Below are 25071 nucleotides of genomic sequence, written 5' to 3' on the forward strand. Positions count from 1 at the left end.
AGCACCATAAAGTTTAAAAGGCAGGAGACAAGTCCATTATTACATCTGGAGAATATGTGATAGGGAGCTATGGTTAACTGTGGTTCCCTATAACAGGGTGTGTTGGAAGCTGGCCCCAAGTAGCCAGGTCTGAGGCAGTTCTCTCTTTCCATCAGAACTATATACATACATGCAAGGGTCAACAGCAGGCAATGGTTAGCCTAAGAAAGCTGAAACCAGAGATCAGAAGCCAAAGGTAATTCAAAGTCAAACAAACTAAGGAAAGGTGCAAGATTTTAGCCAGGTAAGAGACTAATCTCACAGCATGGGAAGAAGTCTCTCAGTCTGAAGATTTTCCCTCTATAGCACCTAGGGTTGCCAATCTTCCAGGTGTGGGGTTGCAGATCTCCCACTATTACAACTTATCTTTCCACTACAGAAATCATATTAAAAAAATTAAAACATTTATTCCAATTCTCCTGGAGAAAATGGCAGCCTTGGAAGGTGAACCCCACTCTCCCAGTTGCCACTGCCAAATCTCCAGGTATTTCTGAACCCAGAGTTGACAACCCTAATAGGGACTTATGGAACTGAAATGGTCCTTGGAGACGATTAAAACATGTAGTGGAATCTAGATTGCAGATAATACTCTTGAGAAATACAGCTCAGCAGCAGAAACATTGTCCTGATGGTGTAAAAGCTAAGATCCTAGAACCCAATTGCTGAAAGTCTTGGTTCAAGACTACTTCTCCTGATATATACCTACTGTACATTCATAGACAGAAGTGTGAATCAGCTGTCTGATGCATTAGTTGGCTTAAAACTTCATTACATACTATTTTATCCACTTTTAACAAGCTTAGGTTAGGCAAGGATATAGGTAAGAATGACCTTAGCTAACATTTTTGTTTGTGATTCTTCCTTCTCAATATTAAGCTCAAGCATCAGGTTGATGTAGATCACAACTGTTGAAATCAATGGCACTTGTGTGTAGAGCTAAATATTCTAGTCTGATTGATTTTATATTTAATTTTCAATAAATTGTCCACTGTAATTTAATTCTAGGGAACAATTTACTGAAAATTAGGCATAACTCAATACCTATATCAGTCAGATTAGAATGCTTAGTCCTATACACAAGTCTCATTGACTAGGAATGGGAGAGAGACAGAGAAACAGAAGTAAACAATTAAACAAAATGTAGATGTATGTATAATGAATGACAAAAACTGGCCAGATATACTATAGCATGTTTCCAAAGGCTATTTTAAAACTGTTGTAAGTAAGAGTACAGTCTATTGCAGATCCTTTGCGGCTACCAGTGTGTTCACTATGATTTCAACTAGTACAACAGCCCTTTTGAACTACCTTTAGCATTATCTGTGTTTGTGTTCTATTTCTAAACACAATATTCCTGTTCTTATACTGCCATATGTTATAAGTAATTTTGGATTACTGTGAGTTTCAAATAGGGATGCCTGCAAAATTATATTGTGCAAAATTTCTTCTAAGTTTCAAAGCTGCGTACTCCCAGAAATATTACCACAGCAGAAATGATTATGTTGGAATCCAGTGTATGAATGCATAACAAAAAAAAGTAAAATTAAATCAACTCCTTCAAGATTAATATTGTTGGTCTTCCGCGTTTTGTGAGAGAGGTTTCTGAAGATGCAAAGGAATCAAGTCTTGTACACAGCTGCGATTAGACTAGCTATATACATTTATTTACAACTATAATACAGACTAGCAAAATGCCCTGCACACAATTCACCATCCAACCTCCAACAAGTAGCAGAGTACTACTGTACATTTATACATGTCCTCTAGATAAGTGACCAATCAGGTTTAGTGCTGAGTCATGGTCACATCACTCTGGCTGATGCAATCTGTCTGTGTTCCAGATGCCCCTGTCAGCCAGATCATCTAATGTCAATTAGATCCTTTGCTGTCAGCGGTGGTCTGTCGCCTGAACATATACTGACACCCCTCCTCAGGTGCAGATCACAAGTTTTAGCATATTCCTTAGTGTTACAAACTTTTCCACAGTGACATTTTTAGCGAACACGTCAGCAACATTACATTCAGATTTACAATGCGTCAACGTCATTCCTTTACATTTCCGTTCTCATTGTCATTGTGGTAGCCCACATGCGTAGTGTAGCAGTTTAGTTCTTTAGCAGCCAGAATTGCCTTTTTTTTAAACACCATCTTCTACTAGGCAACTTAGTTTATTTGTCTTCTCATAGCCCATTACATTCACTCTTGCTGGCAGCTCTACAGGCATGAACACTTTATTGTTTATTTGAGAGTCACATCTCTTTTGCTTAACATTCTGCCCGCCAGACATCATGCTTCCCCATAGTCTAAATCTACTACACTCTGATAGCATTGAGACTTCGTGGCGGGCACATAATTTATAGCTGTGTCAAACCCATACCTCTTCAGAGGCACTCCCTTATTTATTCTGGTTGACACTCTGATTTCAGGCTGAGTGCTCTGTGAACCATCAGAGCCTTCATGTTTTACATCCTCTGAACTGCCAGAGCTTTGAGTTCTCTGCCGCTCCTCTGTTGAGGAAGTCTCTTGTTTAATATTCACATGCCCCTCCTCACTCTGCTGAGACACTGGTAATGCTACACCACTGGGCAATTCATTTGCATGTACTCTGCTCCAACTTTCGTCTTCACAGAATGAGGCAGACCTGCTAAATCGCAGCATATTATGCTCATCTGCGAATCTGTACGCCTTCATTCCGTTTTGGTATCCCAAGAATAGCAATTTCCTTGCTCTGGCACCCCCTTTTCATCTTTTATCTAATGATACATTGACCCAAGCCTTGGAGCCAAAGATTCTAAGGAAATCTAAGCATGGTTTCTTCCCATACAGCACCCTGTATGGAATGTCATTTATTGCTTGAGTCCATAACCTGTTTATTATAAAGCACGCTGTCTTCAGTGCTTCTTCCCAGTAAGTTATTTTTAGCTCGCTATCCTTCAACATAGCGTGAAGCATTGTCTGAAGTACTCCCCCTTTTCTCTCTACCACCCCATTTTCTGCTGGGGCAGAAACATTAGTAATTCTGTGATGTATTCCCTGGTCTCTGAGCCAGGAGGCAAATTGTTTTCCTACAAACTCTCCCCCCATATCCATCTGCAAGGCACTTATCTTGCAATTTAACTGCCTTTGCATACGATCAGCCCAGTATCTGAATGTTGAACACACTTCTGACTTTTGTTTCATGGCATACACCCAAGTAAAACGACTGTGGCCATCAACCAAGATTAAAGCATATTTGTTTTTAGATACACTGGGGGCATAAGGGCTGATCACGTCGGCATGAATTAGCTTTAGGGGCCTCTCAGAGACTCTGTTGCTTACTTTAGCCACCGGGTAGGCCTTAGATTTTGCCTGCTTACACACATTACAATCAAGATAGGCACTGCAGGACTCAACCTTTCCACCTTGTAGAATGGCAAGGGTCTTATTAATAGTGTTGTAACTTGCATGCCCCAGCCTTCTATGCAACCTATGAATACATTTGTGATGAGGCTGCTTGTTACATACAGCTTGTGCTTTCACTCCTTTCTGATCCAGCATGTACACATTGTCTCTCAATACACCTCTGGCCAATAGTTTACATGTCTTAAAAAATTTACAATTACTTACATCAAAGGATACAGTAAAGCCTGCCTTTGCCAATGTTGAGACACTTAGTAGGCTTGTCTCTAGACTAGGTACACAAAGCACGTTCACAAATTTGTGCTTTAGTTCAGGAAAGTACACAGTTCCTTGGCAGAGGACCTCAGCCTTTCTGCCATCAGCTAGACTCACAAACCGAAGACTTGCAGGCTCAGTATCCTCTAGCAGTCTCTCCTCACAGCAGAACATTTGGGTGGCGCCGGAGTCGATAATCCACGGTGCTCTCTGCAGACCCGAGTCAGTCCTCACCAGTGTCGCTTGCTGGTTCTGCGAAGACCTCTGCCTGCCTCTCCGTAGCTCAGGGCAACTCCTTCTCAGATGTTTTTCGTTGCCATAAAATAAACATTTTTTCTTTACTTGCAACACTCTCTCCTTCGGTGACTACTGCCAGCTAGAGGCACCTCCCACACTCTCAGGCTCTTGCTTCTGCTGGCTTTGATCTTCTGCCAGGAGCTTCCAAGTTATGTAGTTTAAAGAAAGTTTATCAGCGTCTTAGCCCTCGAATGCCATCAACAACATATCAAATCTCTCGTGCAAAGAGCTCAGGATTATATACACCTTCCTCCGGAATTGTTTTACCTCACTGTTCTAGCTCTTGGAAGCATGCAGATAAGCTGTTGAGATGGTCTCTCACCGTCTCCCTGGCCAGCATTCTCTTCTGATACAGCTTCCTCATCAGTGCTATCAGCGAGCCACCTGTTGTCTGCACGTAGATGGCCTTGAGCGCATCCCAGGCTTCCTTTGCCTGCTGTTTTCCTCTGACATGCACCAACTGATCATCCAATATACTTAGTATTATGGTTGTGAGAGCCTTCTGGTCCCGGACAGCATCTTCAGGTGTGGGGTACGGAGGAGGAGCTGATACACAGTTCCACAGCCCCTCTTGCTTAAGAAAATGTTCTATACGCAACGCCCACATGTTGTAGTTAGTAGGAGTCAGCTTATCTATCAGCACCATAGCCGCCGCTGTAGCCATCCTGCTCAGCACCTGCTTCTCTGCTACTGCTGTTCTCCTCCACTGAGGCAGCTTTCTCCTCACTTCTGTAGCACTTCTGCGTCTTTCTCCAACACACACCTCCTCTACTCATGGCACTCAGGCGCAGCGGAAGTGTGCTGGGCCCATAAACCTGTTGGTCTTCCGCGTTTAGTGAGAGGTTTCTGAAGACGCAAAGGAATCAAGTCTTGTACACAGCTGCGATTAGACTAGCTATATACATTTATTTACAACTATAATACAGACTAGCAAAATGCTCCGCACACAATTCACCATCCAACCTCCAACAAGTAGCAGAGTACTACTGTACATTTATACATGTCCTCTAGGTAAGTGACCAATCAGGTTTAGTGCTGAGTCATGGTCACATCACTCTGGCTGATGCAATCTGGCCGTGTTCCAGATGCCCCTGTCAGCCAGATCATCTAACGTCAATTAGATCCTTTGCTGTCTGCGGTGGTCTGTCGCCTACACATACACTGACAAATATAAGCATGTGCGCAAGCACACACATCTTCTTCAGTATTTTATGTTACTATGTTATCAAAAAAGTGAAGTAAAAACAAAAGCCAGTCAACAGAACCCCATTCAAAACTTAACCATTGTGTGATGAAAACTATGAAAAAGGTATATTTTTCTCCACAGAAGACTGTACTTTGGAAGAGATTTTGTTTCTTTGTTGCATGTAAACAATTCCGTGGAATGCAACAAAACCAAAAGATTTTCTCTCTCAAGGAAGCTGCCCCCCTCAATATATTTATAAACTGCAATGAAATAAATTTTTAATTGTGCAACATAGTTATCAATCTAATGAAGTCCTCCTCTCTTGCTGGAAGACAACTGGATTGGAACACAATGGAACCACAGAAATATACTGATGTGAAACTAAGGGGATTTATTGCATCCCAGTTGCAAAAATAATTAATTCATTAATGTCTTTTACCAAGAATTGTATGATGTATTACACTGGGCCTACTGTATAAATAAAGTAGTATGTTGGATTCTTTGTGATCACCAATTGTATTTAGAATTGTCTTTTCAGAAAGTGGGATTACAGGATTACTTGAAGAAAAAAACATGCTCATTTGAATTTCTCAACAATATCTACGTGCATGCAAACAATTCCTTACAAGGGAGTCATCTTCTCTTTTAAAAATAAGAATGCAACTGTCATAATCATGTGACATTTCTGTTGCTGTACAGGACACTCAGACTATAGAGAGGAATTGATTCACAGGAGAGATTACAGACTCTGCAAACATGTTTAGAGTGTTTCACTTCCATTGCAAGCACAAGATACAAAAGAAGTGTTCAGAGCAAGGACACAAGATGCACGCAGGGGGGAAAATGGCTCTATTGCCGCATCAATTCAATTTACAACAAAGGTTCATGCTGAATTCTTGCTAAAGGGGTTCTTTATTACCTGCCCCACACTTTGTATGTTTTCTTGGGTTGTCATGATTTAGAAAGTCCCTGCAGGGTTCCTGTACTTCCCAAGAGGTTGTGCGATAGAGTACACTGTCCAAAATAATTATCTATAACCTCCATTTTACCCAAAGCTATATGTCAGTCTGTGCTTACTAGGTACTTGGAGACTGTGTCTAATTTGGACCTGAAGGCAAGTGTACATGAATAATACTTACAGAGACAAAACAGGATGGAAACCACAGTGAAACTAATTTATTAGTTTTAAAGAATATCAACCAAAGCAGCTGTAGTCAATCCTTTGTTATTCCTAGCAAGAGACTGAATGCTTTTTGGTGTTGATTTCTGAGGACTTTTTTCTTCCCCTTTTACCAATGAATAATGCATATCTACAATAAATCTACAATCAAAAAAACATTAAGCGACTGTTAATACTCTTTTAAGGAATCAAAGTTGTATTCTGGGGTCATGGTAGTGTGCTCTCTTGACTCAATATAACTATAAAAGCGGAGCAATTCAGATAACTCAATCCCTACTGGCAACATATTTCAATGACTGTTAGAATATAATTTCCAGTTTTGTCATACAACAAAATAGGCACCATTGATTAGTCAGGAAGCATGTATGAATGGGGGGAAGGGGGCATTCATACATGCTTCCTGACTAACCCATGGTACCTATTTCAATAAATCATATGGGTACATAACTTTGACTTCTGATTTAAAAGCATTTTAAGCATATTTGTCAAATTATGGCTGCAGTTAGATGACAAGCTTAGCATGGTCTGGCTGCACTTTTAATTTCATTGTGTGATTTTTTTATAGTTTTGTTCAAATATCCCATCTTTAACCCACTTCAGCACATGGTCTCCAAGTGGCTGACCATTCAGATTATTGCAGCACAAAAACCACGGAATGAGCAGGTGGCATCTTTTCTTTTGTTTCTCTTTCCCACATGGGTATAAGTACATTTCCAAAGCACTGGCTCCTTTTTGACAGCTCTGCAATCCCTTTGACAAGATCATTGGTTCCTATACAACTGTATTTCTCCACCAGAAATCTCCCGGCCTGATCTTACTCCCTTGCCCACTTTTCCTATCTGATCTTACTCCCTTGCCCACTCATTTCATAGGGAAGTTTTCCTTTTTTCTCTCCCCACTGAACTTTCCTGCCAGAGCAATATTATTAAGTGGCTTGAAGTAATTTTTTTTTTGGGGGGGGGCAGAATCCTGGCCACCAATATGGAAGCCTAAATAGGGACTATTTCCAGTGCCATCCCGCCGCAATAAATGCAGACAGGGTTGTTTTTGTCACTCTAAAATAACCCTCAAGGGGCTCGCAATCCTGATGAAATGAGCAAGTTGTCCTATGTGACTTGGGTGTACATTGAAGTTATACGCACATTGCTAACTGACTTTTTAAAAAGTAGTGAAAACTGAAAGGAAGGTTCAGACTATCCAAATGGCTTGAGATTGCAATGGAGAGTTCAGACATCCAGAAATGTGGGGTGAAACCAGCTAAGTCCATAAAGGACTTTCCCTGGTATCAAAAAAGAACGAATCAGAGAAGAGTGATGGGGATTGACGACTGTGTAACGGGATACAGATGTTGCTGTCTGATTGTATATTTTAAATCTGGAAGGGAACAACAACAGCATCAGATCAAACAGCTCATCTGATTGCAGCCTATGAAACATTTAATGGGTACTGGGTGCTCTAAGCTATTTATTTACAAAGGGTGCAGTCTTTCAATGTATGAAAACACAAATATGTGAGCATGCATATGCATTTTTTTAAAAAATAAAGAGATTGTGAGAAAGCATACTTTGTATCCGACAAATAGTTTGGAAGTGTGTGTAACACTGGACTTATTCCAAAATAGATTTTTGTAACCAGACTGACAGACACTGTTGTTGTCACATCCACCATAATGTACACAATGTGCTCTTCAGACCTTCATTGCACTTTTGTATATCTATTCTGTTTGAAGGAAATTACACTAATTTGTAACAGCCCAGGAAGGAAAGGGTCTTACATTCTGGTAGAGGGAAAAATGGCAGCAAGAAGAGCAAATTTGGTAGGAATAGTCAGAATTCATCTAGCACTAGTTACTGTTGTAAATGAAGATGACTCATGGAGAGAGCTGTGAATGTTTACTTTAGGCAACACCATTTTAAATATTCCAGTAACAACTTCCAATCAACACAACTCTTCAGATACTTGCTGTACTTTACTGAACATGGACCTCCATTTGTCAAGTGGTAAATTAACCAAGTGGCCATACAGTTATATGAGGATCCTGTCATCTGCTATGCACATTGATGCTATTGTGAGAGGAACTTTAAAAGTTCCATGCTTCCACAAATTTGTTCCAAGATGGGGATATATTCTTCGCTAATGTTGATTATTCAGAAAAAAATAATTGTACTTGGTTGCTGCTGGTTTCAGCCATTCATTTAAAAGATAAACCACATAAAAATACAAAGTTACCACAAACAAGTCCCTATACATCAATAAACAAGCAACAAAATATATCTCACTGGTATCCACACAATTGCTACAAGAGATGTTCAATGAAATTTATGATTGCTGGGCAACAAACCAGCACGCTAATGCCTACAGCACTTCATAATTCCTGGCTGTATTTTATAGGCAGCAGCTAGAAGAAGCTTTTTGAACCAACCGCTTGATAGCCACATTTCATTTTACATCATTACATTATGTACTGCATGTTATTTGCTAGCTCTTAGATTTTTTTCCTGAAATATTGTAATAACTTTTGCTAGCAAGTTAGAAGTCAGATTTTAGACCCATGTGAAAAGATTCACAGTAAATCCAATGTCTTCACTGGGCACTGAGGTGAGGAATACTGAGCTACCCTCTTCCTTCTATGTATTATGGAATGTTGTATTGCATACAATAAGCTTTTCTACTGTGTTTTAAAACATATTTATTGTCGTTAAGTGTGATCACTACTTTACTCAATGAACAAGTATCATATTGGCTGTGACCACACTGCCGGCTCCAGGCAGCATCAAGCTGACCTGGAAGTGAGTCAGCTGGAAAAGGAGCACCTGGGAGTGTGCAGATGGTGTGAGGCCCATCCCTGGAACAGGGACAAGCTGTGGGTGCCCTGGAGGAGCATCCAGAGCACTCATGCACCCATCTGCCGCTCCCTGGATGCTCCCCGGGCACTTTCTGGCCATCCAGATGGCTGGGGAGGCACCTTGGAGCCTCTTCAGATATTAGGTACCACTTTGGAAGTGGAACTTTTCTGAGGTGGCTCCCATCTGGACCAGGACGGGGTGAATACAGGACAGGGACGGCAGGCAGATGTGCACGTTTGGATGCACTTTTTAAACCGCCCATCTGTAACCAACCATTATGTACCTGAAAATGCTTGGACTGGGGTGAGGGGAAGGTACTTTTGAGCAGGAAATGAGTTGGTGAGGAAAGGTTTACTTCTCCCTCCACCATTTCTCTGCTGCACTCAAAATCAGAGAGTTCCAAAATTGCTTTTCATCAGGAAAAGAAAAAAACAAAAACTGTCTCATAGCAATATTATAGATACTTGCATGTAACACATACTATGCTCCTATTGTAAAATAATATGCCCCTATCATAAAATAAGTTTGGCACATTTTTTTTGCTACATTAACGAAGATGACAGAATCTGGAAGATCCTTGACCAGGTGATTTAAAGCGGTAGGCAAAAAATATTGGCTGACAAAACATATTTCACATCAAATGTATAATATGGGCACAGTCACAAACATGCCATTTGCTTTTACTCGGTAGATGCAACTTCGGGTTATACACACAACAGAGGGAAAAAATTATGAAAGGAACAGCAATTAATGAATACATGGAACAGGGTGCAAGTACTCACCTAGTGGTTGCCCTGCGATGATCCTGGCATTCTCTCCTGCCACTGCAGCTCTTGCATGCCTCTCACTCATGTACTGTACAAAAGCGTAACCTTTGTGGACTGAGCAGCCAACTATTTTTCCATACTTTGCAAAGATTGCCTCTATGTCACCCTTTTTGACAATGGCTGTGTTGAGATTGCCAATAAAGACTCTGGAGTTGATGGACTTGGGGTCGTTCTTATTGGTGACGTTACTGGTCTGCGTTTTGCCAGTCATGATTGGCTCGTTTGACTTCAGTCCTTAAAACAAGATGACAAAAAGCTTTTGTTTGTAAATTTAACACATGTAAGATGTATTTAACCGCACGCAGTCAGCTCAGCTATAGTCAGGTACAGAAATTCATTAGTAAGTGATCTGAGTATAAAGATAGACTAATGATAATTGTATATTCTGATCACAACTAACAATAAGAAAAGGCACAGTGGAGTATTACCAGAAGCCAATTTTAAACCCTGTATTTTTGGGACACAAAAATATACTGATAAATCTGCCCATCTAAAATTTACTACTTTGCCAATATTCAACTGAATATTCAGTCACGAGATTATTAAATAACTATCCATCTTCATCATGCAAACTAAGGGCATAAAACATTACAGTGTGTCAATGAATGGAACATTTGAAGCCAGGCAGAGGGAAAATCTCAACAATGCTGAAAGGCTTTCCTTTCTTTATCTGGCTCACGTCACTCAGTACACATTATCTTTTCTAGCCTTTTAAATACTACAGATCATTGTAAGAAGTGCAGTGCAGGTTATACACAGTGCTTCATACAATCAATAGGTTTCCATTAGGAACTAGCAATTTCTCCTTTTCAGAACAGCTCAGAAGGGTAAACAAAAATATGTTAATAGTAGAAACAGAACCAACAGCTAATTTTCTTCCAATGACACAGTAGGATCTTATTTGTGCATTAAGACAGCTTGTATGATTGTGTGGTTGTGTCCTGGAGAGAGACTGTTTGAATTCTTTTTGTAGCTACACAGAAATTGATAGAAGCAGTAGTTACATTAAATAATTTTATATCATGTTTATGATTTTTAAAAATCCAAGACAGCAGGGCATTCTGCTATAATTAGCAGAACCCGTATTTTTTAAGCTATTATCCTAGACTCTCTACACAAGTTCTGCCAATCTAAAATTACTTTTGGACACTTAAGAGCTAAGAAACATTTCCAAAACTTTGTTTAAATTCTTTATATAAACAAGAGATTTTCAAGGGTGCTAAGAAAATTAATATTTACATCGATTGTTTTCTTTATGAACACACCACCTGTCATTTTAGTCAGCTTCTGAGCTTTGTATTAATCAGCTAAGTAGGTAGCAAACTTCTGAAAACACATATTTCTCAAGACTGAAAAACAGCTTTGGTGTATAAGATGCCATTGATACTGCAATTTATAAAACAATTATTTCTAGGTAAAGCTAAGAATGCTGTTGCTGTTCTTTTCTGCCTGACTGCAATAAAATTTAAGATAATTTCACAATGTTTATACAAGGAAGGTCTAAATCTGAGATGGTACACAACATAAAACTATTCAGTTCTCAAGAGGAAAAACAAATAATATCATTTCTGAAATACTAATGATTTTGTAGTCTGCTTTGATCCATTGTAAATAAACATCATGTGGTCTAGAGGCCTCTTGGAATTTTGTTGGCAACAGTTCCACATGGAAAGTTACTTGGTAGATAATAGAATGCCACATAGATCAGTAACACTCCTATAGTTATCTGCACACAGCTGCACCACTTTAGTTCATGGCAAGGAGAAACCCACCTGGTATTAGTGGGACAACGTGACAAGCTAATGTATATAAACAATTCTGCACAGGAAGCCAAGGCTCTGTGTTTGTGGCCTGGGGGTTGCAGGGGGGTTGAGCTGGAAGGAAACACACTGATTTGATTGCATGGCTGGGCTGGGCCAGGCCAATCCTGGCACTGGGGCTGTATGGATCAGGGGTGGATTCTGGGGACAGTCCAAGTGTCCTGCTTCTCTATAAATTCAAGTAGCTGCTGGGCTTCTATCCTCACTCTTTTTGACTCTCTCACCCAATTCTTTTGCTTTCAATTGTTATGGATTACTTTTTTGGGTTTTTTGTATTTCTTTCATGGCTTTTGGATGGTTTGGGCATTGAGATAGATCCATTTGTGTGGGGAGCTTGTGTCTGCCTCTTATTTGGGGAATTTTCTTATGGGATCTTGGTGGGTGGAACCATATATCAGCATGTCCATCTTGGGGGCTGGCTGCTGGCAAAGGAACCATCCTGGGGCTTGCCACACCATGGCTTTCTCTCAGCAGATAAGCTGGGTGTTCACCCGGTGGCAGGCAGGTCACCCAATGTTGGATTCATCCCCTTACTGTGCCAATGCTCTTGCTGCTGTGTTCAATAAATCCATGGCCAATTTTTCCCCGACATGGTTGTGTGTGCATCTTCCCCTCCCCTCTTTCCCTTGAGTCCACAACTAACAGCCATAAAGACTGGGCTACAGTCACATGACCAAGTTACCCATAAGACAAACAAACCAGAAAGTCTTTGGCTCACATCATTTTTTTCCCAATTCCTCTGCTTGAGCACTTCAGTAAGATTGAAGACTTCATTGGTTTAGAACTAACCACAATCAGACATGTCCTCAGAACTGGACTCTTCAACAATTATAAAGGTTTGTTTCTCTTCTACAAACTAGGATTCTAAAGCAGGAATAAAGGCAGCAACAACAAATATCAGCTGCTTTGTGAACTGGATGTTAAGCAATCCAATTTGGACATTACAGCAAATCTATACAACAGGTAAAGGAAACAAGGTTCTTGAACCAGTTACAATGCAGCTTTAGATGATACTGCCTCAGAAAAACAAACAAACAAATATTAAGCACCTGGTCAGGGGTGAGGGTGGAGACAGGATCATGCACAATGCACTTGATTGCTATTTTTAACATTTCAATTAGACTGGTGTAACAGAGCATTAGTAGGCATTTTGTACCATAATTCCGTATCCAAACACTGTGCTCAGTCAAGTCTTACTCCAGTACAGACTAAAAAGACATCCTCCAACTTGACTGGCTTTTACTCTGGAAGAAGAGGTGCTAAAGTTAGAGAAAAGTTTCATAGGCTGGAGAAACAGCTTCAAATTGGCTGAGCACAAAGGGAAGGATACAGGGGTGTATTTGCAGATGACAATTTATGAGCAGAGTCCTTTATTACACAAACACACACACGACTCCTCCAAACTGTTTTAATGTGGTTGTTCATCAGCCAACATCTATCTATCTATCCTTTCCTTCCTTCCTTCTTTCTATCCTGCCCTCTCTGTAAGCGGACTCAATTTAAAACAGTCAATTTAAAAACAATTTTAAGGTTACAATTTAAAACAATAAAATAATTATTAAAATAGATTTCATGGTACTGCTCAAAACTTCAGTATAGGTGGGATCATAACTTTCTTCTGACAGTGATTCCTCATGTTGATCAGCAGTGTAGGGTGGCAGTCCTCTCCCATTTAGGTATTAAAGGCCTGTCGAAATAATTCAGTTTTACAGGCCCTGCGGAATTGGGAGAGCTCCCGCAGGGCCCTTATGGCCTCTGGGAGGGCATTCCACATTGCTGGTGCTACCACTGAGAAGGTCTTAGACCGTGTAGAGCACAGTCTGGCCTCCCTTGGTCCAGGGACAGATAGTAGATTTCTTGTTCCTGAATGCAGTGCTCTCTGGGGAACATATAGAGAAAGGCGGTCCCGTAGATAGGCAGGCCCTCAACTATATAGGGCTTTAAAGGTCAATACCAGCACCTTGAAATGGGTTCAGAATGCGATAGGTAGCCAGTGCAGCTTTTTCAGCACTGGTTGAATGTGCTCCCATCGAGGAAGCCCCATTAACAGCCATGCTGCAAGGTTCTGCACTAGCTGTAGTTTCTGAGTCGGAGTCAAGGGCAGCCCCATGTAAAGAACATTACAGTGGTCTATTCTCGAGGTGACCGTAGCATAGATCACCATTGCTAAGCTGTCATGCGCCAGCTGCCGTACTCACAGTTCTTGGTTCTACTTGTCTCTCTAATATAGTTTAGACATCCCATTTGATACAAATGTTGTGTGTGAGGATTGCTTCTTGCTTACAGGGAATGGATGACTTGTTTGACATGAACAGAAGTTGTAGTTTTGCATGTTTTGTCACTGTTCAGTTCACAAAGAGGTTTATTGTAGAGTGCCAAATGGCAAGATTTTTCTAAGGTAAAGGAGTCACATAATCCAAAGTTTGAGTTTATGCACTCACATGTATGTCCATGCATGTATGTCTGCATGCACACACACAAAATTACACATTCCTACAGGCTTCTGTCAGCTGTACTTCCACCTGCAATTTATTTATGCTGTATTAAATCATGCTGTATTAAATTACAGGATCATGTAGCAGATCTAACCGTTAAGAAATTCCAAGTACATGTTTGCAAATTTACCACACATAAGATGTACTTCAGAGTTTTAATTAAAAACAAAACAAAATGCAAGTCAATCCACCCCAGATCTAAATGCTTTCCATAATGCTATTGGTTATACATAGGAATTACTGGACCATTTGCTTTGTTTTATTCCATAACAATGTCACATTTTACATTCAGTTTTCTTCTGTTGTGGTTGGAATAAAATGTGAACAGACTCTGAACTCTTTTCCTGATAGTCAGAATTAGCATTGCAAAATGTGCCATACTTTCTATCACAAAGAAAAAGGATTTGTCTGATGGTCGTTCTCATATTAAAATATGCAACCAGGCAAATGTATTGCAGAAACAGTAAAAAAATAAGAATAATATTAATGTTTGCATAACTCAGATTTGATTGCCTGCAGGGTGGAAGTACAACACAATTGTTAAATTTCCATATTCCAAAAAAGAAAGGACTCTCCATAGCAATGAGAAAGAACTTATATTCAGTTTTGCTTTTTTTCCTCTTACAAACAACATGAACTTGAATACACTGACATATTGGAGTCAGTCAGCATTCCACCATGAAATATATGCATGGTTCACATGTTGAAGTTTGCATGATTATCTGAATTATCATATGTAAACCTAGGCTCTGCCATATAGATTACATATGAGACATTACAGATCTGTGGCCTAGGATGAGAAGAATCTTGTTTGTCTGAGCTACAAGTTTCAGGATTTACTAGCAAAGTTCTGCTATAAAGTGAAATCTACAGTATGAGTTCAGAAAACAAAGATATAGATTTTTAAATACTTTATCTGTTGCTGCAAATGTGATTGTTTAAGTAAATGATTCTGAAAAGATTACTGATGAAGCTAAACAAAGGCTAGTGTGCTGATCAAAATTCCAAAACATTCACCTATATGAAGGCACATTTCCAAGACCACACTTCTTGATGCACAACTATGGTTGACATCTTGGCCCTGGAATGATCTACCCACAATACTCAAGCTTAATTGATACTGACATAGATAATGTAAGAGAAAGGGACAGTTTTGGAGAAAAGATGTGAAGTTTAGTCATAGATACTGAATCTGAAATGGTGAGGTGACTTCCAAGTGGTAATATCAGACAGGTACCTGGACATTCCTTAGCAAGCCTGACAGACAAATAAACTACCAAAGACAGCTGTGAATAAATATGGACTCATTGCAGGCTGAAGAAGACTGGAGCCCTGCAACCACACAATTCTGTAAGGCAAGAAACTAAACATGCAAAGGTGTCTCAGGTTGATCCACTGATAAACCAATGGCCATTTAAACAGCTGCTTTTGCAAGAGCACTCAGGAGAGTGGTACAGGGTACCTGTAGGACCTTAAGACCTGCAGTAATATAAATAATATCAATAATAAAGGATTAAGTCATTGCATACATTCTGTGTACTGTATTGCTTGGGTCTCATCACAAGGAGTATATACATTTAGAAACTACAAATCCTACACTTCAGTTTCAAAAAATACAGTTACAACTTAAAACAAACTATAACACATTATGGAATATTTTTTTGCAAGTCCCCACTTGTACCATTCTAAATTTGTTGTAGTCAATGGGATCAATAAAGTATACTTCTGCTTAGATAGCCAATTTGGTGTAGTGGTTAAGTGTGTAGACTCTTATCTGGGAGAACCGGGTTTGATTCCCCACTCCTCCACTTGCACCTGCTGGCATGGCCTTGGATCAGCCATAACTCTGGCAGAGGTTGTTCTTGAATGGGCAGCTGCTGTGAGAGTCCTCTCAGCCCCACCCACTTCACAGGGTGTCTGTTGTGGGGGAGGAAGGTAAAGGAGATTGTGAGCCGCTCTGAGTGGAAGGTGGAATATAAATCCAATGTCATCTTCATCTTCTTAGGATCACACTGTAAGTGCATCAAAGACAGCCAAGGAATCAAAGACCAAGAGGATGGCCAAGACCACTGATACATCATAGAGAAGAATGTTGGTAATTCTGGTAAGTACAGTTAAGAGGAATCGGCATTTCTTTTTTTTATTTTAAAGAAAAACTTTATTCAAGAAGTTCAGTTCAGGAGTTACGAAGTATAACTAATGCTGAACAATCAGCAATTACATACACAAAACTATTAACAGACTGACACAAGATATGTACAATTAAATGCCTTATTAAATATCTTCTCTCTGGCACAAAGACTGTAATATTTCTCTCTCTTCTGAACAATGGGACTCCATCTGGGCTAGCGAGACGTTACAATCCAACATCATCAACATTTCTCAACAAAACTACAAATTAATCGCCCGTTGGTACTTCACGCCCTACCAACTCTCTCACACCTCGCCCCAAGGTTCCTCTGATTGCTGGCGGAATTGTGGCCTTAAAGCATCTTATATTCACTGCTGGTGGGACTGCCCCAAACTCAAACCCTTTTGGTCCTCAGTCTGTGCCCATATCTCCTCCTTAACCAACGTTCTAATTCCAGCCACCCCGGAGGTAATCCTTCTTAATCACTGGCCTGGGTTACAACTTACCTCCTCCAAGAAATCCTTAATTACTAAACTATTGTCTGCAGCGAAATCATTGATAGCCCAAACTTGGAAAAGCCCTAATAAGTTGTCGCTTGATTCATGGGTACTCAAAATTTGGGAGCATATTGCTATGGATAAAATCCAAGCCTCACTAGATCAGTCAGATCCTCTTCGAGCCCATACTAACTACATTGCAACTTGGTTACCTGTTTTGGAGAAATTAGACAGTGACCCATTTTACATTAACTCTTCTACCAAATGTTCTATTTATAAAGACCTCTTGTTATATTAACCTTTCACTTAGTGACCATCTTCCCTATAGGATACCTAAGATCCCAAGTTAATACGCACACCTTGTGTTTATTTTCTTCCTGCTTTACCCCTTCCCGATAAAGTTGTGGTTATAATTATTATTTAAGTTGTTAGATATATATATGTATATGCAGTCACGCATCGATATACGTTTTCTTCATATCCACCCACGTTGCTTGGTTAATAGACATCAGAAGTGTTACACTGAAGACTTTTTCCAATGTTGTTACTTTTGTCTTTCCATGTTTGTATAATTTGAATTACTTCAATAAACGTTGGATTAAATTTAAAAAAAAAAAAAAATATCTTCAATCATAAAATTTACTATAACTATTTACTACTATAATTAGCACTACTATAATATTCACAAAGTGAGATTTGCTGTTTAATAATATATGCTGGGTACCATGAGTTTCCTGGTGTGATTTCCACTCTTACTTGTGCATATAGCTTTTTCCCTCAAATGGAAACCAAGGTTATATATGTCTGTACAATACAGGACAACTGTTCTTGGAGAAATCCTTCAACTCTGTCCGGAAATCCCTTCCTCAAGGGACCCCATGTATGTCTCCAGTCAACTGGGCTATGAAACTGGATATGTGTTGAAGTTTGAACACTATTTCTTTCCCCCTTCTGGCTCTAGTTTTTTTGCTGTATAGAGGATTTATCTGACAGATGTCTGAAGGGGATATAGTCCTATCTGCAAGAAATCTCAATGTTAGATCACATATGTCAATTTCTACTCAGGACACCCCAAGATTTTTTTGGCGCCCTAGATAATCTCAGTTGCTGCTTGTCCTCCTTCTCCCCTGCATGGGAGCTGCTGTTTTGCTCTTCCCTCAGAAAGCTGTCATTACCGGGAAACCTTAATTTTCCAGTGCTATCATTCTCTGCTGAACTTTGTCTTTCTATGGTGATGAGAGACAGAGAACAGTTTCAGGCCCACACCATGCAAATACCACCCAGGGCAAGAGAAAAAAACATGTTCAATTGCAAAAGGCAGATCCCAGCCCTGCCAATCCTCAGCCTAAGGGAAAGTGATGGAAGAGCCAGTGGGATGCTGATATAGAGCACTCCATGTAAACAAACAGCTGACAACCAGAATGGCTTTGCCACTTCGTTATTTTTTGAGGGGGACGGGTCCTGCTTCTGGGTGCATTGAACTGGATGGGGGAATGACAGCCAGGCAGGCCAGCAGCAGAAATGCCAGTAGTCTCCACCAGGCTGACTTTTGCTATGCCAGGAAGATGGCTTGACATTTGGAGCTGCCAAGCCTGCCTGCACACAAGTACACACAGCCTTGCAGTGGATGGGGGATAGCAGCCAAGAAGGCTGGCCTTCATCAGGCTTCCTCTTTGCTGGGCAGACAGCCATGACACCCAGATGGAGCTGCTGCTTTTTGGTACTTGTCCCCACCAGCACTGGGTAGGGGTCAAAGGCCAATGGCAGCAGTGGCCTCCAGGTGCTATTTCTCTGCCAGGCAGGTTGTGGAAGGCTATGGCAGAGTTTGCTGCAGCAGTGCTGAGTGAGTTGGCTTGGCAGCCTTCCAACAGAATGAAAGGCCAGCACCCTAGGCAATTACCTAGGATAATCTATTATGTCAGTCATCCCTGTTTCTGCTCTTTTGCAATCTGTGCCAAAATAATTTGCTGCACTAGTAAGGACACTGTGGTCTTCTCTGGCTACCTGGAGGTTCATTGAACTTGGAAAGTGTATATATATTGACCTGGTCATTATCACACACTGTCCATCATCATATGTCTTTCACGTCCTGGCTAATATGGAGACAATTGTTACGAGTGACCTCAAACTTTGTCAGTGATGAGTGAGATCAGAAGATTTAAAGTGGTCTAGCTTGATCTGCTCTAAAACATGACTTTTTATGATATGTTGGTGATTTTATGGGCATATTATGATATTCAGATTAATTTTCTTAACAATTAGTCTTCAAAATGCTTTCATCTCTACTAAAATCAGTTAAAGCTATGACCCTTTAAAATTCAATACAGCTTCATTCTTTTTAAAGGTTTCAATTTCAGACTCTAAGAATTAAAGTAAAATTAGCCATGTTCTTTAAACTAAGCATCTATTTTAAAAATACGCACAATCCAAACAGCCAAGGAGTATGAAACAGGAGCTGGTGATAAACTGACTATTCTTTAATGAATAATGTAAAAGAGTCATTCCCCTCCTTGCCTTCATTTCCACTGCCTTTTCCCATGAAAGAGAGAGAGAGGAATCCATGCCAGAATTGTACCACTTGCCTCCTCCTCCCTTCCCTTTGTATGGGGCAGCAGGTCACCACTCAAACTGTGCTCTTCCTTTTTCTATCCACAGCTTGAGTCACAGATAGGGGCTGTATTTGTTGGGATGCATTTATGTGTACTATCTTACATCCTACTCTCCCTAGCCAGCTAATCATATATAATGCAGTCAGGAGTTTCTGGTCTACATATGGAACAAGCGGACAGGCCCCCTGAATGATATTCTTTGACCAGCCTGAAATCTTTAAAAGGAAAAGATTTTTATTTATCAGAATACAGTCCTCAATCACTAAACCACTACAGATCTTGCCAATTACTGTCCAGTCTAGAACCTTTCATTTCTGGGTAAGGTAATTGAGACAATGGTAGCAGAGCAGTTCCAGAGTTTCCTGAAGGACACATCAGCCCTAGATTGGATCAGGTTCAAGGTTCTGATATTAACTTTTATGACCCTAAATCAGGGGTGTCGAACTCATTTGTTATGAGGGCTGGGTCTGACATAAATGAGATCTTGTTGGGCCAGGCCATGGGTGTCGTACAATATAATCCCAGGTAGTGGAAATATAGTTTATAAAAGACTCCGGCAAACATAATTACATATATTATATAGAATCACAGAATGATAGAGTTGGAAGGGACCTCCAGGGTTGTCTACTCCAACCCCCTGCACAATGCATGAATTTCACAAACACCGTCCTTCCCACACCCATGACTCCTGCTTTTTTATTTTAAACACAAACTTGCTTAAAACATTTAACATTCTTGCAGTATTTTTTTGCTGATGCCCTCATGCTGACTAGAGCGGAGAATCTACATAACTAAACTGGAGTGTTTGTCTACAAAACTAGAGTCTTCCTCTGAAAAATAACTACAGCTCCTATGAGGCAGTACATTAACAGAGAGACAGAAATGTATAGTGGTCAGTCTATTATTTGGGGGGCTTAGGTTCAAAATACCCAGTGTATAAAAGGAAATGTGCTGGGTGAACTTGGTCTGGACAGACACTCTCAGCCTAACCCACCTCCATGGCTTGCTTCACACACACACACAGATACTCAGTAGCATGGCTAGGGGGAGGGGGAGGCAGACACAGTTGCCATCAGAACTGCAGCATAACAAGCCCAAGAAAGACACAGAGAGGAACAAGACACAAGACAGCCCATACCTTGAAAGAAATGTTTTTAGGTGCCAACTTCTCTCTCTCACACACACACACCCAGATGCCTGAGAAGGAAAGCGGCAGGTGGGGGGGGGAGAGAGGGGAGTAGGAAGCGGAGCCGGTTCATATCTGCAAGTAAACGTCTTTTTTAGTGCCGGTGGACTCAAAACTTAGCTTCTCTCTCACTCACACACACACATACACACATATGCTGGGGAAACCAGGGGACAGGACCACCAGAGAAGAGGCAGGCGGGAGGGGCGAGAGGGGAGGAGGAAGGGGAGTCAACTCATACCTGCAAGTAAACACTGTCTTTAGTGCCGATGGTGGACTCAAAACTTTTCTCTCTCGCACCCACCCGCACACACAGAGACACTGGAGAGGGAAAGAGGCAGGTGGTGGTGGGGGGATAGAGGAGGAGGAAGAGGAGCCAGCTCATATCTGCAAGTAATTTTCTTTAGTGCTGGTGGTGGACTCAAGTTTCTCTCTCACACACCTGCACACACAGAGACACTGGGGAGGGAAAGAGGCAGGTGTGTGTGTGTGGGGGGGAGGAGGAAGCGGAACTGGCTCGTATCTGCAAGTAAAAGTGCCAGTGGTGGATGCAAAACTTAGTTTCTCTCTCACACGCACGCACACACAGAGGTGCTGGGGAGAGAAAGAGGCAGGTGGTGGGGAAAGGGGAGGAGGAAGCTGAGCCGACTCCTATCTGCAAGTAAATATCATATTTAGTGCGGTGGACTGAAAAACTAGCTTTGCACAGAGAAGTGTGAGGCAGGGAAGAGGCAGGCGGGGGCGGGGCTGGGTGGGGAGAGGAAGCAGAGACAAAAGCTGTTCTCACTGCTTTCCAGAGACTAAGGAAAAACCGTGGCTGAGCATTTGCTTTCTGGGCCTTTGGCTCCTTCAGTCCTCATTGCCAAGCAGAGCAACATTAGGCTTTGCGCCCTATTCCCTCTCTGGGGAGAGGGGTGCTGTGTTCTTCCTGCGGGCCGGATTGAGGGCCTCGGTGGGCCGGTTTTGGCCCACGGGCCGGATGTTTGACACCTCTGCTCTAAATGGTTTGGGATAATGTATCTATGGGTCCACTTCACCTGATATACTTTGAGAAGAGCATTACACTCTGGAGAGAAAAATTTTCTGCTGATCTTTTGCACAAAAGATGTCCAGCTGTCCTCAACTGTTAATCTGATTGTATGGGTTTCTACTGAAATGTTTTTCTCGAGATGTTGTTCACTGCCCTGAGCCCTGTGTACAGGGGAGAGTGATTATCTACTACTACTACTACTAATAATAATAATACTACTTGGGCTCTTCTTACAGGGCCTACAGTAAGCTCTTGAATTGCTTACATCAGGGGGAGTGTAGCCTAATATGCAAAGGAGTTCCTGCTACAAAATAAAAAAAGCCCTGTATCTTATCCTCCTCCTTCTCTAAGTAAAGCATTTAGTGCTATCTTTTGGATAATACTACTACTCAAAGTTAAGGTTCCTTCTGATTTTTCTTAATCTTTACATGCAAAAATCTAGCTATTAGGTCATGTTATAGAGACAGCAACATGAATACAGAATTAAAAGCACATCTGAAAAGTTTATGAAGCTAATACTGTTTATTTAATATTGGAACACCTCAGAGATCCCCAGGAGATCCCCAATGGGATATACATAAAATGGTATTACTTTCCACAGTTGCCACATTACTGAAAGCAACTTCTCAGGGTCATCTTGGAGATGCAAGTCCATAGCAAATCACCTTACTCCTGCCTCCAGCTGTGGTGTGGGAGGAAAAGGAACAAGAAGCAATTTCAGGGGAATGGATACTGTTTCAAAACTCATTTAAAAACCTCTTTTAATGTAATACAGAAGATATGGGAGGATGAATGAACACAATCTGCTAATATAATTTATTTTTTTCAGGTTGAGGGAAAAGGGAGATGATAAATCAATCCCATATGAATGTATTAAAAACATGCAAGTGAAAGGAAGACTCATGTTTGAATTGATTGAAGTATTGATCAAATTTCCTTTGTACAAACTATCCCTGCAATAGGAACAACAACAAAAAAAAAGGATGGTCTAAGGCAGATGTTTCTCCCCATCATCCACAATATAGTTTTCTAATGGTTTGGAGAAGATGACTTTCCAATTGCCACAAAGATGTATGGTCTTCTGATTTAAATGGATAAAATGGTAGGACCTGTTATTTTCAATTGTCTAATGAGGTTATGTATTCTTATTTCAAAAGAACCGCTCCTTCGTACTCTGTCCTTCACTAATGGAACTGATTAGAATAGGAGTTTGATGAATAAGATTTGATTCAATAAGTGTACAGAGGGAGAAAAAACGTATAATTTTGTGTGAGCTACAAACTAAGAGCAGTAAAGAGCAGTAGTATAACAACAGCACAGAAAAAGCCTCTTAACATTAATGGGATGCTTAGCTGCATAAAAGATCTAATTTCTGAAATTGGTAAGTGGGTGCATTTCAATTTCTCTGAAATGTCTGGCACCTACACTTGGCTCTGACACTCTGGTTTCTGACTTCACAACATCTGGCAAAATGTTACTTATAATCAAGACTGAGTTGCTTTGAAGAACATCTGCAATCAGTGTGTAATCAAATTCAATGAAAACATAGTCAATTGTACAGAATGCAATTCAAGGTATTAAAAATGTCAGCACCATTTTGGGAACTGAATAAAATCAGATATACTACTACAGTTATAACATTGCTCACAGCTAATCATGGCACATCATCCACAATATAAAAACCTAGCTATGGAACACATGTCTTATATATCAAGGTGTATGACATGAGATTATGTTAAGAGTACACAACAACAACCAGGGCTTTTTTGTAGAAAAAGTCCAGCAGAAACTCATTTGCATATTAGGCCACACCGCCTTCCACCAAGCCAGCTGAAACTGCTCCTATGTGTTTCTGTTCAAAAAAGCTCTGACAAAGATGATGACAGATTCAGGTGGGTAGCCCTGTTGATCTGAAGCAACAGAACAAAGTTTTGAGTCCAGTGGCACCTTTAAGACCAACAAAGTTTTATTCAAGGTATAAGCTTTCATGTGCAACCACACTTCTTCAGATATAGTGAAACAGAATTTTCTCAACCATTACATATATGGGGGGCTAGTTGTCAGGAAGGGCTAGTTAGAGTCAAGATTCATAAGTAAGTGGGTGATTATAGCTGAAATTAGATTAAAGTGGTATGATCTGTGAATGACAGTAAGCAAGAACTGAGAGACTTAGCATGTGTAGATGCAAACTCCTTCAGATGCACTGAAACAGATTTACTCAAATATTACATATAGGTAAGGGGTATTAATTGCCAGGAAGGGCTAATTAGAGTCAAGATGCATAAGTAACTGAGCAATAAGAATAGCTAAAATTGGAATTACATATTTAATAAGACATATGAATAGCAGCAAATTGGTATACAGATAATAAAGAAAGTACAGATGCAAGAAGTAAGTTTAAGTACACTGGCTCCTTTAAGACTAACAAAGTTTAATTCTGGGTATAAGTGGTGTAGTGAGATAAAGCTGATATCTCTGTTATGCCCTAGGGATTCCATTATCCTGAGTGTTGTAATAACTTTTAATTCAGTGATCTTCCATTCCAATCTGTTTTTGAAATTCCTTTGCAATAAAATAGCTACTTTCTGGGAGGTTGAAGTGTTTTCCTACAAGTTTCTCAGTTCTGTTATTCTTGAGGTCAGATTTGTGATCATTTATCCTTTGGCGTAGGGTTTGATCTGTTTTCCTACGTAGAGAACTGAAGGACATTGTTGACATTTAATGGCATATACCAGGGATGGCCAACAGTAGCTCTCCAGATGTTTTTTGCCTACAACTCCCATCAGCCCCAGCCATTGGCCATGCTGGCTGGGGCTGATGGGAGTTGTAGGCAAAAACATCTGGAGAGCTACCGTTGGCCACCCCTGGCATACACACTGTTAGAAGAGAAGCATGTGAATAAGACTAAGAATGGTGTGGCTGATGCTGTTAGGTCCAGTGATTGTGTTGTCTGGGTATATGTGGCAGCAAAACTGACATCTGGGTTTATTGAAAGCTCTGGTACCTGTGTCCATGTTCAAGTTAGTTGTTCAAGTAGTTCAAGTTATTGTGGGTGAGGAGCTGTTTAAGATTGGAGAGCTGTCCGTGTACAAGAAAAAGTTTGCCCCCAAGTACTCATGAAAGAAAACTGTCATCAAGTAGAGATTGTAAGTTCCTACTGATTCATTGAACTGTTTTGAGTTGAGAGCTGTATGTGACCACTAATGGTGTTCTGTTATTGCCTCTTTGGGGCTGTCTTGCAACAGGTTTTCTCTGTGTACCATTCTTGTAAGCC

General features: G+C 40.6%; 1 protein-coding gene across 10 annotated transcripts in view; it reads right to left on the reverse strand.

Annotated features, from left to right (window-relative positions):
• The window catches only part of RALYL (RALY RNA binding protein like), a 488219-nt gene that overhangs the window by 230138 nt on the left and 233010 nt on the right, over nucleotides 1-25071 (reverse strand). For all 10 annotated transcript variants that reach the window (XM_060243568.1, XM_060243566.1, XM_060243561.1 and 7 more), the window contains one exon: nucleotides 9985-10263. In XM_060243568.1, the coding sequence (XP_060099551.1) occupies nucleotides 9985-10240 (256 nt within the window). In that variant the 5' untranslated portion in view covers nucleotides 10241-10263. The remainder of the gene's footprint in view (nucleotides 1-9984; nucleotides 10264-25071) is intronic.

Source organism: Heteronotia binoei, chromosome 7 (assembly GCF_032191835.1).
Source record: "Heteronotia binoei isolate CCM8104 ecotype False Entrance Well chromosome 7, APGP_CSIRO_Hbin_v1, whole genome shotgun sequence".
Taxonomy (NCBI): Eukaryota; Metazoa; Chordata; class Lepidosauria; order Squamata; family Gekkonidae; genus Heteronotia; species Heteronotia binoei.